Source organism: Podarcis bocagei, assembly GCF_964188305.1.
Source record: "Podarcis bocagei genome assembly, chromosome: 10".
In the NCBI taxonomy this organism is placed as follows: Eukaryota; Metazoa; Chordata; class Lepidosauria; order Squamata; family Lacertidae; genus Podarcis; species Podarcis bocagei.
In genome coordinates this window covers 27320289-27338202 of record NC_138135.1, presented here as the reverse complement: position 1 = coordinate 27338202, position 17914 = coordinate 27320289, and the positions used below count along the sequence as shown (strand labels likewise).

The following is a 17914-nucleotide window of genomic DNA, read 5'->3' as shown; positions in this document are numbered from 1 at the left end:
AGGATTTTCAGGCTGGCTGCAGTTTGCTTACAGCTTTTAAGATTAGCAAAACCTTCTGTTGTGGCTCTGTGCTTTATTTGCAGCCAGAAATACACAAATTGTTCTTGCTTTGTCTAAGTGAGGTAGATGCATGATGTTCCTGGGCGAAGTTATGGTTGTTTCAAAATGCTGCGTTTCTGGTATGCATTTTTTTTTTTAAATGCCGATTGCGTCATGCAGTTCCAGGTTCTGGGTACTACTTTAAATATATTCTCCCATCTGCCTAATTAGGTAAGGATTTCCAAGCAATTATTTTGTTTGACCCAGATCGCTGCTAGTCTCTCTCAAACAGTTTGAAGAAAAGGATCTGAGGGCTGACATAGTGGTTAAGACTGAGCTATAAACTCAACATTTTCCATGGACATGCAAGGTTGTCTTAGGGCAAGCCTTTCTTTCTCAACCTCATCCCCCCTCCCCCCCCTTTTTTTGCAGTGTGGGAGATAACAATTCCGATTTTGCTTTGTTGTAAGGATTGCATGCCGAAGCATTTGGAAGGCATTCTGCAAATATTAACTACCCTATGCACAAACAGCAAATTCTGCCTCTTGAGTGAGGATCTATGGCACCATCAGCACACTAGTGGGAGATGTTCAGCAGGTCTGGATGAACCAAAACATTTGCAGAAGTACAAAATATGTTTTTTTTTGGGGGGGGTACTCAGAGAGGCAGGCACCCCAAAAGCAGATATGGGAGGACTTGGTGGACTCAGAAGCCACAGACTGTTGAGTGATTGGAGGGAGAATGGAAGAAAACCTGGCAGGGCAGAGGGGAATACAATGGAAGAGAACAACCCTCCAAATATATCAACTCCCATCATGTCAGTCCGTCAGCTATGGCTGATGTGATTTTATTCCAACAACATCTTAAGGGTCACAGTGTCCCCTATCCTAGTTCTAGGTGACAACAGAAGGATCCTTTTAACTGAAATTCGGTTTCATTGAACCTCTCTGGCTTGTGTCTGAGATTGGATCAGAATATTTTCTGTTGTGTTAATTGTTTCCAAGCCACTGTAAATGCTTTTCTAAACAATTTTTGGTGTTTATATAACAAGCAAGCACGTTATATCTTACTAATAAACAATTTAAATTATTCTGAAAGTAGAATGGAGCGCAAGCCTAAATTCATTAACTGCTGCTCTGTTCACTATCTGTATTGTATTTACAGCTTTATTGTGATGTAAACCCGTCCTGGGATTTTTTTGTGAAGGGCAGAGGGCTAAGAAATAGATAAATATAGATGAGTTCAATGGGATTTGCTCTCAGGTAAGTGTGTGATGAAGTGCTGCTTTTGTTATCCTCAGAGTTAGTGCCAGGGGATTTTTCTTTTTAAAAAGCAGTTGAACAAAAATGAGGATAAGAGGTGGGAAAGGAAACAGGCCAAATTCTTACATACAGGTAAGTGAAAATAACCAATGGGTTAGCATAAAGGGAATACTTTGTGAAGTTCATCTAAGACAGCTATGATTCTTATCTGTAAGAACTGCCACCTTACTGCATTGTTTACAGGTCTGCGTGTGCCCTGATCCGTGGCTGTGTGGGGTGTAGTGTGCCTCTTAATTCACACATGACTGGTTCTGTAGCAGTCCCTGAGTGATGCCCCTTTTGAAATACATGGTTTATGAACTGCAAGTCCATTGCATTATCCTTTTGGGCTGGGCGTTCATCAATATGTGAATGATACCCAGCTGTACCTCTCTTTTAAATTAGAACTAGTGAGAGCAGTGAAGGTCCTATGTGAGTGTCTGGAGGCAGTTGGAGGATGGATGGCGACTAACAGATTGAGGTTGAATCCTGACAAGACAGAAGTGCTGTTCTTGGGGGGCGGGCTGGTGTGGAGGACTCCCTGGTCCTGTATGCGGTAACTGCCCCTGAAGAACCAGGTGTGCAGTCTGGGAGTCATTTTGGACTCACAGCTGGCCATGGAGGCACAGGCCAATTCTGCGTCCAGGGCAGCTGTCTACCAGCTCCATCTGGTACACAGGCTGAGACCCTACCTGCCTGTGGACTGTCTTGTCAGAGTGGTGCATACTCTGGTTATCTCCCACTTGGGCTACTGCAATGTGCTCTACATTGGGCTACTTTTGAAAGTGACCCAGAAACTACAACTAATCCTGAATGTGGCAGCTAGACTGGTGACTGGGAGTGACCAGTGAAACCATATAACACCGGTCCTGAAAGACCTACATTGGCTTCCAGTATGTTTCCAAGCACAAATCAAAGTGTTGGTGTTAACCTTTAAAGCCCTAAACGGCCTTGGCCCTGTATACCTGAAGGAGCATCTCCAGCCCTACCTTTCAGCCTGTACACTGAGGTCCAGTGCCGATGGCCTTCTGGCGGTTCCCTCACTGCAAGAAGTGAGGTTACAGAGGGCCTTCTCGGTAGTGGCGCCTGCCCTGTGGAACGCCTTCCCATCAGATGTCAACGAAATAAACAACTATCTTACTTTTGGAAAACATCTGAAGGCATCCCTGCTTAGGGAAGTTTTTAATGTTTAATGCTGTATCATGTTTTTAGTATTTGGTTGGGAGCTGCCCAGAGTGGCTGGAGAAACCCAGCCAGATGGGCGGGGTATAAATAATTATTTTATTTTATTTTATTAAGTGTATTGTTAATGGATACCATTGCAGTAATGTGTGTATCTTGCAAGATCCATCCCTTTTTGGAATACATTTTTGTTGTCATTTTGCTGGAACGTCTTATTTCAAAAAAATCTAGAAAATCTCTCCGTGTGTTTATGTCTCTTTCCCACAGACCTGGTTCCTTCCATTATGAGTAACTTGCTGAATCCAGATGCTATCTTTTCAAACAATGAAATGAGTCTCTCGGACATAGAAATCTATGGCTTTGATTATGACTACACACTTGTCTTCTATTCCAAGCATTTGCACACATTGATCTTCAATGCTGCTCGGGATCTTTTGATAAATGAACACCGGGTAAGATATTTGGGGGTGTGGAAGTACATGTTTTAAATGTATGCAGTATGAATACCTGTAAAAGTAGTATGCAGTCATGTTACCCCAGGGGCTTGATCTTCTGCTGTCTTCCTTTCCTAGTGCTTATTTGTCAGTGCGGATTGACTTAAAATCATAGAATCATAGAACTGTAGAGTTGGAAGGGACCACGTGGGTCATCTAGTCCAGCCCCCTGCAGTGCAAGAATGTTTTGTCCAGTGTGGAGCTCAAACACACCACCCTGGGATTAAGGGTCTCATGCTCTACCAACTGAGCTATCCCTCACCCAGGTGTGGGCCAGAAAGGATGTGACTACAAAGGAAAAGCACCAGAAGTTTAAAGTGAACTCTTGGTTGTAATTGCTTCTTTGCAAGCAGGGCTTGCTGAGAGTGAACTTTGCTAGGATTGGCTGCAAGGTGGCGCTCCCCATCAGGAACCCCCGAGTGCAGGCAAGGGGGCTTGTTGTCGAAGCTGATTGGTGCTGTCGGCAACCCCCACTTTGTGAGTTACGTGTGGGGTTTGCTTCCAAACCTCGCCTGTTAATGGGGCTTCCCACATGCCCAAAGTTTGCCCGTGGGCACAAGATCCAGTTGTAGATCAGGTTGCCCATTTCTGAAATGCATATATTTCATGAACAAGCTTGCATACCAGTTGGTTGCTATAGCAATTAAAACGATATCCATTTACAGCTAAAATAGAGACTTCATGCAACCCTTGCAACTCAGTCTGAAATGTTTGGTAATACAACTCCCTTGTCTTTCAGCACTACTGAATTATGTATACATAGATAGGAGTAAGATCTCTACTTAGCTTTCTCAGCATCAGTTCATGTGTGTAATCCTCTGCCTCAGGCGTGGGGAACCTAAGTCTCCGGGGCGAAATGACTCATTGTATCTGGCCCTCAGGACTCTCCCCAGTCCATACATCCTCTCAAACTGCACACCTTGCTGGTTCTGCCTCCTTGAGGGTTTTTGCCTGACGAGAAGGTATTATTGAATGTATTCTTTGCCCAGATGGCGGATAGAGAGGAGTGTATGTGTGTAGAAACTAGCCTATAGCATGAAGGCCAAATTTACATTTGCTCCGCCCACTTTTGCCCCCTGGACGTTGCCCAGGAGGGAATGTGGCCTGGAAGAAGTTCCCACTTGAACGCAAAAGCTGCAATCTCAGGCACACTAACTTGGAAGTAAATCTCATTGAGCCGAATGGGGATTTGCTTTTGAGTAAACATGCATAGGATTGGGCTGTCAGGGTCCAGAACTTTCCACAAGCAAAAAAGCTAGTCGTTGCGGGGCAACACAATGTTTCTTCTTGAGAGGGAAAGTTTATGCTGTTGGTTACTAAAGAAATAATAAATAAATCATATTTTGGGAATTGAAGACATTATAGAGCTCAGGTAGTTAGAAGGCATAAAACAGAAAGACAAACACCTTTCTGAAAGGTGGGGGTATGCCTTTTGCAATAAATAAGATCCTACATATGGTCTCTGTTGGTGATGCTGATGTGGTGGGGCATGTGCTTTGCACACAAAAGCTCCCAGGTTCATGCTCCTGCATGTGCAGGGTTGGGAAAACACCTGCCTGAAATCCTGGAGCACCACTGCCAGACAAGTGTCTCTGGCTGTTTCTGGACTACAGCTCCCATCATCCCTAGCTAGCAGGACCAGTGGTAAGGGATGATGGGAATTGTAGTCCAAACAGCTGGAGACCCAAGTTTGGGAAACCTTGGCTCAAACAATACTGAGTGATGGTTCAATGGTCTGACTCGGTATAAGGCAGCTTTCTGTGCTTCTGTGGTATATAAGTGAAGCTCCTGGATTCTGGCACCTTTGGTGATTTGTCCTATGTCTAGTAGGGAGCTCACAGAAATGAATACATTACAGTGGCACTTGGCTCAGAAGCTGAGTTTTTTCACATGCGACTCACTTTTACAAACAAAAACAGCTTCTTTTTTCATTTGGTTTATGTATTAAGATTTTTCATTGTAGCAATAAATAATACAATGAAGGGGAATTATAATTAACTAAAGGAGGATTATGAGTAAAATTAAAATTTGCAGTTTCTTGAAAAGATGCTTAGGCCTCTGTAGAATTATGAAAGCCCTGTCTTGTTCCTTATCTGATTGAAAGAAGATGAGACGGGGAAATTGGCTTTTAACACTATCTCAGTTAACATATTGCTTGCGGCAAAGCACAAAATTATATTTGAAGGTAGGAGCCCTGCTGTTTATAATGTCCTCTGAGTCAAAGTTGCTTTACTGCACTGGTAGAAATGCCCGTGCTTAACCCTCTCTGTGCTGCTGCATCTGATTATTTCTTTCCACTGTCTGAATTGAGCTCCTGAATGAATGCGTTAGACACTTCCAGTTCTGCATTTCAGTCCAAAGGTCAGTGGCTAAATATATTCATCTATAAATATCCCTGCAGAAGTAAATAAGAAATTTGATCATATCTATATATCTGTGGTATACAGTATTGCAATTCAGCAAAATATTGGTGGCAATGTTTACCATATTTTTCACTCTATAAGATGTATCCGACCATAAGACGCACCTAGTTTTAGAGGAGGAGAACAAGAAAAAACATATTCTCTCCCTCTCTGTGCAGCGCCTCTCCAGCAAAGCGGGAGGAGAAATGGAAGGGGCTCCGTTTCTCCTCCCGCTTTGCTGAAGGGGCACTTCGCAGCTTTACCTCTATGCGCAGTGCCTCTTCAGCACTGACGAGGTGCTGCGCAGAGAGGGAAAGCTGTGCAGTGCCTCTCCAGTGAAGTGAAGTCAGAACAGCAAGAGGGATCGCTGCAGGGGGAGCGTTCCTCCCATTGCCCTGAAGAGGCTTTGCGTGGCTATCTCTGAAGCCAGGAGAGCGAGAGGGATCGGTGCGCATCAATCCCTCTCGCTCTCCTGACTTCAGCGAAAGCAACGCAAAGTCTCCTGAGCGCAGCGGGAGGAGCGCTCCCACTGCACTCAGGAGGCTTTGCATGGCTATCCCTGAAGCCAGGAGAGCGATATCATCACCTCCTGTTGTGGGTAGGTGTTAGTTTAAGCCATAGTTTTCTGTAAAAATGCCATGGTTGCTTTCAGTTGGAGGCTATAATTTGGCAACAGATGATCCTGACTAAGAAGTACATTCAGGTAAAATGACGCACACACACATCTCCAAGTACATGAGAAATGCTTGAGCACTGTAAATTAAACTTTCCTAGCAAAATAATAATAAGCAGATCAATTTCCCTGAGAGTTCTGCCACTGTTGTAGTGTTTTGAAAAAAGTGTGGAAAAGATGTTTGCCGGGTTCATGCGCTGCTCAAAGAGAACACCTTTTGTATTAAATTATACAGAATATATAGAAGTGTTGTTTTTAATTAACATGTACGATTTTCAGTTGTAGGGAAACAAAGCTAGAAATTGAAGAGGTAGCCAGGCTGAGGACAGAAGCTTTGTTTTCTGAACACATATTCACACTGTTTGCCCTTATCAGTGTTGAACCTTCCATTGGCCATGATCTGTGTGAGTCCATGTACATCAAATTATTGTGTCCATACAAGGACTTCATCCATTATTTCAGTAGAGGGATCAGCTTGGGACCCGCATCCCTTGACACTAAAGTGAGAAGGAGAAGCCTAGAACTACAGTTTGGGACACTGTCCTTGCACCTTCCTAAATAAGAGTTGCCAACTTTGAGGAGGGGAGGAGCCTTAAGATTTTGTTTTGGATACTAGTCATGCAAAATTATGAGGTCACTGCAGACCCATTGGTTTGAATCATTGTGTGAGTGGAACACCTCCCATGAGCACAATGGAACTTCTCCTTGCACCCCTTCCCAGATATCTGGGGGTCCCCCCAGCCCTCCAGATCAGATTTTGGTGCAGTGCTGGGGGTTGCAGTGAACGGAGGTCGTTACACTCACACACATGATCTAATTGGAGCCAACCTTTTAGCTGCTTACATTCCACTTTCAGGGGTCACAAAGTAATACGCCCGGAGATTACTGTTTTATCAAGGCAAATGATAAACAAGTGAGGAGTTTGTCTGTTGCCATCCTTAGTGTGAATCTAGAGTGTGAATCATGGATCCTTAGCTAGATGCTTACCAAAACTGGCATTAATTTGGAAGGGATGTTGTAAGGAGTCTGGGGAGGGCTTGGTCCTGATGTTGTTTCATTGGAACATAATCTCTGCATTCTGGAAATGGGTATTGGCAAGGCACCAGGGATGAGCAGTTTGCCTAATCCACAGCAGGTGCTTGATAAACAATGTGGGACTCAAGAGTGGGAGGTGGGGTGGGCAAGAGGCAGCGAAGAGCAGAAGTCCATGTTGCATGGAGTGACAAATAACTATGTTTCCCAAGGAGTGGGGGACACTACAGAGTTATAAGGCAGATTTCACTGAGCTAGGGAGTGGACATAATGAAAGCTTTGACTTCTGTGGCAGCTTTTTCTCGGAGGGATTGCAGAGATGCTAAATGGGCTCTTATCAGAAAGGGGGCTTTTAACAGGGAATTTCTTAAAAGAGTTTCTCCACTTGCATAGCCCTTAGTGGGCAAGCTGATATAAACTAGGAAAGAAGAGAGAGCTGGTTGTCTTATCTGATTAAAGGGGATAGATCATGTTGCTTAAATAAGTTGTGGTAAAATAATTTTCCCCCTCCCTTATTCTGCTAGTATCCTGCAGAAATCCGGAAGTATGACTACGATCCAAATTTTGCAATAAGAGGTCTTCATTATGATGTGCATCGGGTAGGTATACATTATTCCATTGATATCATCATTCTGTGAGATGTATTCCCTAATGCTTGATCGAATGTTGTCAGATCTTGTATTATTGGGGAAACTTGAGTTCTGCTTCCCTGTAGCTTGTGCGACGCTCCTTTTGGACTCGGCTGGAAGTAAGTGAAGTTTTGGCCAGAGTGGCTGTATCTTGCCCATCTATGTAGGTCCTGCTATGCTGCACTTCTAATAAAACTTTTGTTTAGAATCTTTAACTGGAGATGCTCATTCACTGAGAAATGTGCTCCGTTTCTGCTTGTGGGCTAGCCATCGTTAGAACGGAGTTCTGGACTAGATGGGCCTACAGCCAGATCCAACAGGATTCTTCCTAAGTTCTAATATAACTCTAAATCAGGCTTTCTCAAACTCGGCTCTCCAGATGTTTTTGGCCTACAACTCCCATGATTCCTAGTTAGCAAGACCAGTGGTCAGGAATGATGGGAATTGTAGTCTCAAAACAGCTGGAGGGCCGAGATTGAGGAAGCCTGCTCTAAATCTTGTAGTAATCATGGACAACTGTATTTGCCTGTAACTTCATCAAAATACTGCTGTGAAGCCTTGATAGGTTTCAAATAAAACCTTTCTCTTTTTTTAAAAGGCATTATTGATGAAGATTGATGCTTTTCATTATATTCAGTTGGGAACAGTGTACAGGTAAGTCTTAACCTGCATGGTTCACAGCAAAATGTTGCTGTGAGGTTGTTGTTTTTTCAGGGGACTCTAAACATTCAAAAGTCTAAACATTCAAATACAGCAAGTGGGACAGGCAGTGATACGTTGCAGCAGGTGGTGCTTCTGTTTAGTCAGCCAGCCAATTGTGACAGCTTTCAGGATACTCCATCCTATTTCCCCCAATCCATTCAGAATTTCATGGCCAGAGAGCATACTGTACTCAGTCCTCATTGGGCTGTTTTGTGGACCAAACTCCCTTCACATTCTCTCCCCTCCCCCGGCTCAAAAAAGGAGGTTTTAAAATCATTATTTCTGCAAATATTTGGGGTCCCCACAATCTCCCACCTTTGCCTCATTAGCGTTGTTTTGGCTACTTAAGAATTGTCTTGTGAAGAGTGAGTTCACTATTACTATATAGCAGGGATGTCCAACCAGTCGACCGCAATCAACTGGTCGATCCCCGGGAGGTTTCGGTCGATCGCGGGCTCTTTTTCCTTTGCGGGAGAAAAAAAGAGCATCCGGCCTTGCCCCACCCTCCATTCGTGCATGATCGCAAGAATGGAAGGCGGAGTTTTTGCTGTGAGGCTGAATGATCTTTTGGTGAGCGACATTTTCTTTTCCCCCTAGAGAAAGGTCAACATTATTACCTGAACCCCCCAAAAGGTCAACAACTTTGACCTGCCTGAACCCCCCCAAAAGGGGAAGATCACTGCCAGTTTTTTTATTCTGTGAGTAGACTGCGACTGGACCCAACAGTCAGGGGTGCCTTTACCTTTTAGAGCACAGTCTCTTGGGAGTTGGACGTCCCTACTATATAGGATGAAATGAGCCCCTGTGTTGTGGTGTTCTCTGCTTGAAGAAATGGCTGAGTGAAATAGTCTCTTCTTTAGCTTCTGTGGTCTGGGGAGGGTTGGCCGACCACGTGCCGCTGACCAATGTCCTTGCTTTCAGCTGCCAAATGGTACTAGAAGACCGTGCAGGACTGCATGGTATTTAGGCTTCTGCTAATGACTCATCTACTCTAGCAAGGATTTTAATATAAGGAATCATTAAAACAGGATGCAGAGGAGTGTGTGTGTGTGTGTGTGTGTGTGTGTGTGTGTAATCACCCTTTGCTTTGCACGCTGCAGGTTGCAATATTCTTGGGAAAGTTCATTTTGTCCATTGTGATTCTAATTGAAACTCATCCTTTCTAACTGAACTCATCTGGAAAAAGCTGCACACATAGTAATAATAATAATAAGCTGAACTCATCTGGAAAAAGTTGCACACATAGTAATAATAATAATAATAATAATAATAATAATAATAATAATAATTTATTATTTATACCCCGCCCATCTGGCTGTTTCCCCAGCCACTCTGGGCGGCTCACAATCAGTACCAGCTTTGCTTGAAACATGGCAGCCTTTGATTGTAACACACACTTCTGCTGTACTTTGAAAGTCATTGAGGCTGAGCTGTGTTAAGATTAGAAATGAATTGACTATAATCCTTTTTTAAAATACCATCTTCTAATCTGTGCTTTATGTAATAAAGTTTAAAAGTGGGGGCAATGCCTTCTTTTAACTTTGCCCTTGGGGCCTTAAAGAATTAGTGTCTAATTAACTTTTAGGACAGAAATGAGAGCTTAAGATCCACAATGTGTCATTGCGGTAAAACTTGGCTTCCTTCGTTGACTTAACAAGACTGTCAGTCTGTCTCAGTTGGCAGTGCATGGTGTTCCTTGCAGAATCTGTGACATCAGATAAGGGAAGAAGTATTTATAATGGTTAAGGCTGACCCATTGCTTATGTGAGACTAGAGAAGATGTGGGTTTTCTGTGTAGAATATTGATACAGTGGTACCTTGGTTTAAGAACAGCTTAGTTTATGAACAACTTGGATTAAGAACGCTGCAAACCCAGAAGTAGGTGTTTTGGTTTGTGAACTTTGCCTTGGAAGCAGAACATATTTCGCTTCCTGTTGAGTGTGTTCCATTTGTAAATTGAGTCCCCCACTGCTATGGGAAAGCATGTATTGGTTTAAGAATGCTTTGGTTTAAGAACAGACTTCCGGAACAGATTAAGTTTGTAAACCAAGGTACCGCTGTACTGCCATATGAAACCTGGTTGGCTTTGGCACTAAAGCTATTCTTGCTGTTGCCAGAGGAATGAGTGTCGTCCCGGATGAGGAAGTCATTGCCATGTACGACGGGTCCCATGTCCCCTTGGAACAAATGAGCGACTTCTATGGAAAGGTAAAAGTACAAGCCACTACATCTCTTAACTAAAAATTCCATATGATGGCATAATAGACTCACGTGTTCTCATTACCATGACATATATAATGATGTCTCAGTAGCTTTATTATAACTAACAGATTATTTCTTGTTAGCTGAAAGTTCATAACTTAGGTTATCAAGTTATGGAAGCCGATGGAAAGAGTGACCTGCCTCTTTCAAACTGGCGTTTTCCTCTACTGAGATGGCTGCTGCTTTTTATTATTGTTCATGCAGAAATCAAGAGTGGAGAAACAATATTTTTTAAACCCATTGCATCGCAAGGAAGTGCATGTAGCCGAATGTTCATTCTGAAATATGTTGCTTATCAAATTGGATGCTGCTTTCGAAATACAATCTTATGGTGCGAGCCACATCCACCTTAACATATAGATGGTTTGTGGGAATGCAAATGTAAAATAGAAACATAGAAGATTACTTGAAATGTAGCCGATTTAGGATGGCTTTGTTTTATTGTTTTTGTTTAGGGCTCATCACTCACTATGTCATGGGTAGGTAACCTCTGATTAGGACACCTCCCCTCCCTTTAATTTTTTTCTGGCTACGTCTTTAGAGGGTAGTTCAGTGGAGTATCACCAAGCCAATGAGGCAATAACTGAATGGCAGTGGAGAGACATATTCTGACTGGCCCAGAAATTCCAAAAATTGCCATGCATTTCAAGACTACCAAAGTTTATTTTTGTATTGAACTTTAATGCTTGTGGATATCTAGATTCCATGTATGTGTAAGGATTTTGTTCGCTAATGTAGTGCTGGATGGTGAACAGGTTAGTTTGTGCCGTCTATAAACTGATGTGAAAAAGGATGTTTTATTGTATCCTCACCAGTGTTCTGTCACTAAGCTGAAATTGTTTATTTTCTAGCACAGAACCTGTTTTCACAAGACACTTAAACGCACACATTGCATGTTGCAAAACCATTCTCTGATGTTCTCATGTGACTCATTCCAAGCTAAGAGGCAGTCTTGTTGTGTCTGTCCTCTGTTTCCTGTAGACTTAATGCAAGTAGCAGAAGCTAAAGCTTTACAAAACTGGTTTATGACATGTATGCTTGTTTGCAGAGTTCACAAGGTAACGCCATGAAGCAGTTCATGGATATCTTCTCCTTGCCTGAAATGACGCTCCTGTCTTGTGTGAATGAGTATTTTCTGAAAAACAATATAGACTATGAGCCAGTTCATCTCTACAAAGATGTAAAGGTATTGAGTTGTCCCATTTTAACATCCATCCGTGTGACTTTTTCATGCTGCCAGATGCATATGCCGATTTCCTTCTTTGCCAGCGACCACATCCCTTCAGTTCCGAAACAGCAAATTCATTATAATGAGGGTACTGCACACTATGCTAAACTATACAGCCCACAAAACAATTTATAGTCTTCTATAAATGTTCTTCTGGCTATTGGATTTAATTGGCGATGAGGTCATACTTAGCGTTGACTCATTGAGAAAAGCAGGCTGATATGGGTCTAACTTTAGATATTGCTCAATATATATGAGAAGCTCTTTTTTAAAAAGTGTGGATTGAAGTGCAAAATTCAACTTTTCTTTTTCCTGTTGAAAACACTTGAAATCTTAAAAACTGAGGGGCGGTGGAAAGGCAGCGAGTAGGATTTCTAAGTATCAATGCCGGGGTCCTCCCAGCCTCTCCACATTCCATGCTTTGACTGTTCCCTGTGATTCTGGAGAGAGAGCCAGCTATATGCTGTTGTGAAATTACTTTGGGATATTTTACGAGAAGTGATTCATAAATGGAATTAAATAAATTGTGTAATTTACCGTATTTTTCGCCCTATAAGACGCACTTTTTCCCCTCCAAAAATGAAGGGGAAATGTGGGTGCGTCTTATGGGGCGAATGCAGACTCCTTGGCTTCAGCGATAGCAACACGAAGCCTCCGAAGCCTGCGCTCCGGAGGCTTCGCGTTGCTTCCGCTGAAGCCAGGAGAGTCTGCTGTTTGAGGCTGGCGGTGGAGGAAAGCAGCGCTTCCCCCATCGCCAGCCCCAGAGGATGGGGGGCAGCAGGAAGGCGCGCGACGCCTTGCTGCTACTCTCCAACCCGGGTTTGAGGCTGGCGGTGGGGAAAGCAGCGCTTCCCCCATCGCCAGCCCCAGAGGATGGGGGGCAGCAGGAAGGCGCGCAACGCCTTGCTGCTACTCTCCAACCCGGGTTTGAGGCTGGCGGTGGGGAAAGCAGCGCTTCCCCCATCGCCAGCCCCAGAGGATGGGGGGCAGCAGGAAGGCGCGCAACGCCTTGCCGCTACTCTCCAACCCGGGTTTGAGGCTGGCGGTGGGGAAAGCAGCGCTTCCCCCATCGCCAGCCCCAGAGGATGGGGGGCAGCAGGAAGGCGCGCGACGCCTTGCCGCTACTCTCCAACCCGGGTGGGGAAAGCAGCGCTTCCCCCATCGCCAGCCCCAGAGGATGGGGGGCAGCAGGAAGGCGCGCGACGCCTTGCCGCTGCTCTCCAACCCGGGTTTGAGGCTGGCGGTGGGGAAAGCAGCACTTCCCCCATCGCCAGCCCCAGAGGATGGGGGGCAGCAGGAAGGCGCGCGACGCCATGCCGCTGCTCTCCAACCCGGGTTTGAGGCTGGCGGTGGGGAAAGCAGCACTTCCCCCATCGCCAGCCCCAGAGGATGGGGGGCAGCAGGAAGGCGCGCGACGCCTTGCCGCTGCTCTCCAACCCGGGTTTGAGGCTGGCGGTGGGGAAAGCAGCGCTTCCCCCATCGCCAGCCCCAGGGGATGGGGGGCAGCAGGAAGGCGCGCGACGCCTTGCCGCTGCTCTCCAACCCGGGTTTGAGGCTGGCGGTGGGGAAAGCAGCGCTTCCCCCATCGCCAGCCCCAGAGGATGGGGGGCAGCAGGAAGGCGCGCGACGCCTTGCCGCTGCTCTCCAACCCGGGTTTGAGGCTGGCGGTGGGGAAAGCAGCGCTTCTCCCATCGCCAGCCCCAGAGGATGGGGGGCAGCAGGAAGGCGCGCGACGCCTTGCCGCTGCTCTCCAACCCTCCTTTGGGCTTTTGCGGGAGATGGGGAAATTCCCCCACCTCCCGCAAAAGCAGGCAAAAGCCGTGCGCTCTTTAAAGGGGCTCCGCGGCTTTTCTACGAGGGGGGGAATTCCCCAACCTCCTAGAAAAGCCTGCAGGAGCCGTGCACCTTTTAAAGAGCGCGCCGCTCTTGGGGGCTTTTCCCCAAGGAGGGAGAAGGGACTGACTGGCCGAATCAGTCCCTTCTCCCTCCTGCGGGCTTTTGCGGGAGATGGGGGAATTCCCCCCCCTCCTGCAAAAGCAGGCAAAAGCCGTGCGCTCTTTAAAGGGGCTCCCCGGCTTTTCTAGGAGGTGGGGGAATTCCCCAACCTCCTAGAAAAGCCTGCAGGAGCTGTGCACCTTTTAAAGAGCGCGCCGCTCTTGGGGGCTTTTCCCCAAGGAGGGAGAAGGGACTGACTGGCCGAATCAGTCCCTTCTCCCTCCTGCGGGCTTTTGCAGGAGATGGGGGAATTCCCCCACCTCCCGCAAAAGCCCGCAAAAGCCGTGCGCTCTTTAAAGTGGCTCCGCGGCTTTTCTAGGAGGTGGGGGAATTCCCCAACCTCCTAGAAAAGCCTGCAGGAGCCGTGCACCTTTTAAAGAGCGCGCCGCTCTTGGGGGCTTTTCCCCAAGGAGGGAGAAGGGACTGACTGGCCGAATCAGTCCCTTCTCCCTCCTGCGGGCTTTTGCAGGAGATGGGGGAATTCCCCCACCTCCCGCAAAAGCCCGCAAAAGCCGTGCGCTCTTTAAAGTGGCTCCGCGGCTTTTCTAGGAGGTGGGGGAATTCCCCAACCTCCTAGAAAAGCCTGCAGGAGCCGTGCACCTTTTAAAGAGCGCGCCGCTCTTGGGGGCTTTTCCCCAAGGAGGGAGAAGGGACTGACTGGCCGAATCAGTCCCTTCTCCCTCCTGCGGGCTTTTGCAGGAGATGGGGGAATTCCCCCACCTCCCGCAAAAGCCCGCAAAAGCCGTGCGCTCTTTAAAGTGGCTCCGCGGCTTTTCTAGGAGGTGGGGGAATTCCCCAACCTCCTAGAAAAGCCTGCAGGAGCCGTGCACCTTTTAAAGAGCGCGCCACTCTTGGGGGCTTTTCCCCAAGGAGGGAGAAGGGACTGACTGGCCGAATCAGTCCCTTCTCCCTCCTGCGGGCTTTTGCGGGAGATGGGGGAATTCCCCCACCTCCCGCAAAAGCCCGCAAAAGCCGTGCGCTCTTTAAAGTGGCTCCGCGGCTTTTCTAGGAGGTGGGGGAATTCCCCCACCTCCTAGAAAAGCCTGCAGGAGCCGTGCACCCTTTAAAGAGCAAGCGGCTCTTGGGGGCTTTTCCCCAAGCAGGGAGAAGGGACTGACTGGCCCTTTCAGTCCCTTCTCCCTCCTAGTCGAAAAGCCTGCAGGAGTCAAGTGGGGCTCCTGTGGGCTTTTGCGGGAGGTGGGGGAATTCCGCCACCTCCCGCAAAAGCAGGGAGAAGGTCTTGGAGTAGCGCACAGGCTGCGTGCAGCCTGTCCGCTGCTCCCAGAGCTGCGGGGGGGAAATCATATTTTTTTCCTTGATTTCCCCCCCTGAAAACTAGGTGCGTCCTATGGGCCGGTGCGTCTTATAGGGCGAAAAATACGGTATACAGTTTGTGAAACTTAATATTACATAATCCAGCTTCCCTTTATGCAAAATTTGGCTTGTCTTAGACAAAATTAGGAGTTCTACCTGATGACACCAGTGTCAAAGTACAGTGGTACTTCAGGTTACATACGCTTCAGGTTACATACGCACAAGTACAGTGGTACCTCGGGTTACACACGCTTCAGGTTACAGACTCCACTAACCCAGAAATAGTACCTCGGGTTAAGAACTTTGCTTCAGGATGAGAACAGAAATCGTGCTCCAGTGGCGCGGCGGCAGCAGGAGGCCCCATTAGCTAAAGTGGTGCTTCAGGTTAAGAACAGTTTCAGGTTAAGAACGGACCTCAGGAATGAATTATATACGTAACCAGAGGTACCACTGTATGTAGTTTTAGTATTTGAGGAAATTTTCAAGTGGGATCCTATATCAAGTGGGGTTTTTTTTGGGGCGGGGCTACTGGATTGTTTTTATTTTGATTATGTATTTTGTGGTTTTATATTTTGATTTTATTCTATGAACCATCCTCAGATATAGGGGGGGTATATAGGGTATAGGGCGGTATATAAATTAAATAAACAAATATTTCCTTAGTCCTGTTTTGTCTGCTACCCCCATTCCTAGTGTCTGGATATCTTGCACTTCCTGACACCTGCTTTTGGTAGTCTAGCAGCCAGCCAAAACACTTATTAAAGACTGTGCTCTCAGTTGGGGGTGGAAGGTGTCCCACTCACTAATATTCCATTTTCAGTTGAATAAATTTAAATTTGGAGAAAGATCTCACTGTTTATTTACATTAATTTCCTTGACAGGACTCGATCAGAGATGTCCACATCAAAGGAATAATGTACAGTGCAATTGAAGCAGATATTGGTAAGTGTTAAGAGAGCTTTTATGAAGGAACAACTTGTTTTCCTCTTACTGTTAATGTTTTACAGTTCTTTGTTCTAACAGATGGCATTCTTCGTGCTTTTGCAAACACCTGGTGCAGTGTGAATTGTTGAACTAATGTAGGGCAGCGTTGGCAAAGCCATGGTCCCTTCAGGTGTTGTTGGGACGCAAGTTCCATCAGCTCTGGCCAACATGGTGTGTGGTCAGGGAGGTCCAGCAACATCTGGAGGGCTACAGGTTCCACATCCATCACGTAAGGACATCTGCTCCTGAACACACATTGCTCATTCCTGTATCCTGCAACAGGTGTTGTGGGAACCATATCTTCAGTGAGGCAAGGTGGCCGTATGTGCAAGGATGTGGGCATTGTAATGGTGTGTGGCTTCTAAGAGCTTGTTTGGATGTTCCAGAAAGCCTCAAAGAAGTTATTTCAGTCACTTGTACAACATCTTTTCACACTTTTGCTGCAGAGCTTGCCTTTTAGTAATTTACACCTGCCTCACGAGGAAAAGTGCAAGTTTCTGAAGGACTTGTGCATATTTCCTCGAAAGTGCCCCAGCAAGAGATGTGAATCTCTGGCTGCGGTTGTCTTTTTTTATTTATTTATTTTACAGATCCTGTAAGCCACCAGAGAACAGTGTTCCTGAGTGACAAGAAAATGGGGTTAAAGTACAGATGTTGCCACTTTGGATATTTCACTGAGATTTTGAATTGGAAGTATAGAATAAGGATACGCAACTTGCCCTTGCATCAGCTTTTTGCTACTTCTGTCGTTTTCTGCCTCTTCCCTCTCCAAATCTAAGAAGAGAAACAGGGTTCAATAAAACTGGTTGTCTGGACTCCTTGAATTTTGTAGGATTCTATGCCTACTGCTGTTCTAAGCAAGCTAGATTGTGCTGTTTCTCCAGAGCATGCTGGCCATAAGACCTCTTGCACCCAGAGTCTTGAGTCGCACTTCATTTCTGCAAGACTCTGTATTTTCCTCATGATGTAGGCATCAGCCAGAACAAATTGCCACCCCTCTAGATGCAAAGGTGGCAAACCAGGACAATTCATCAGGCTTGCACGGTAGCTAGATTTATTTAATGAGGAATATTCTTTTAGATGCTTTAAAGTTTAAAGTCATGGTGCACAAGCTGTTCCTAAAAATGTTTAGACAGTTCAGAAATGTTATGCGCCTTTTAAAGGCTTCAAAATGCCAGGGTGTTTGGCAGTCTGGATTTCCAGTCTGGTGTAGCTATAAACCTTTGGTATCCAGGGATAACACATCTCCACAAATTTAGGAGCTTAGGGTTTGAGTGAGGGCTTTTTCTTGGAAGTAGTTTTTTTATGCCAGGTCAAATCCTTGGAACTTTCGGCGGGTCCCCAGAAACACTTTTATGTCAACAACATTTTTCAGCAACCGTTGGCCACAGCATATACACTATTGCTGGCCCTTCTGGGATTGTGGGAAGTGCATTCAAATTACAGGGCATGGATTCCAGATGATTAGCTCAAGCTGCAGTTTCTCTTCTTAAGAATTTTAACCTTTGCTTCTTCTTTTTAACAGAACAGGACATTCACAGGAGTAGAGACACAAATCATGTTGCCTTCTGTGTGAAATGGGGGCACCTTCCAAAGAAAGGCTTCTATCCTTATGTCTGAGTTCATATGGGGCATGTGTGTATGGCCAAAGGTTCCACATCCCCGATTTACCATGTG

The 17914-nt window shown here is 45.8% G+C and overlaps 1 protein-coding gene across 3 annotated transcripts in view; it reads left to right on the top strand.

Moving 5' to 3' along the window:
• NT5DC3 (5'-nucleotidase domain containing 3) overlaps positions 1 to 17914 on the top strand; it is a 49494-nt gene that overhangs the window by 18915 nt on the left and 12665 nt on the right. For all 3 annotated transcript variants that reach the window (XM_081211310.1, XM_081211309.1, XM_081211308.1), the window contains exons 2-7: positions 2790 to 2974; positions 7648 to 7722; positions 8351 to 8406; positions 10572 to 10662; positions 11765 to 11902; positions 16135 to 16195. In XM_081211310.1, the coding sequence (XP_081067436.1) occupies positions 2807 to 2974; positions 7648 to 7722; positions 8351 to 8406; positions 10572 to 10662; positions 11765 to 11902; positions 16135 to 16195 (589 nt within the window). In that variant the 5' untranslated portion in view covers positions 2790 to 2806. The remainder of the gene's footprint in view (positions 1 to 2789; positions 2975 to 7647; positions 7723 to 8350; positions 8407 to 10571; positions 10663 to 11764; positions 11903 to 16134; positions 16196 to 17914) is intronic.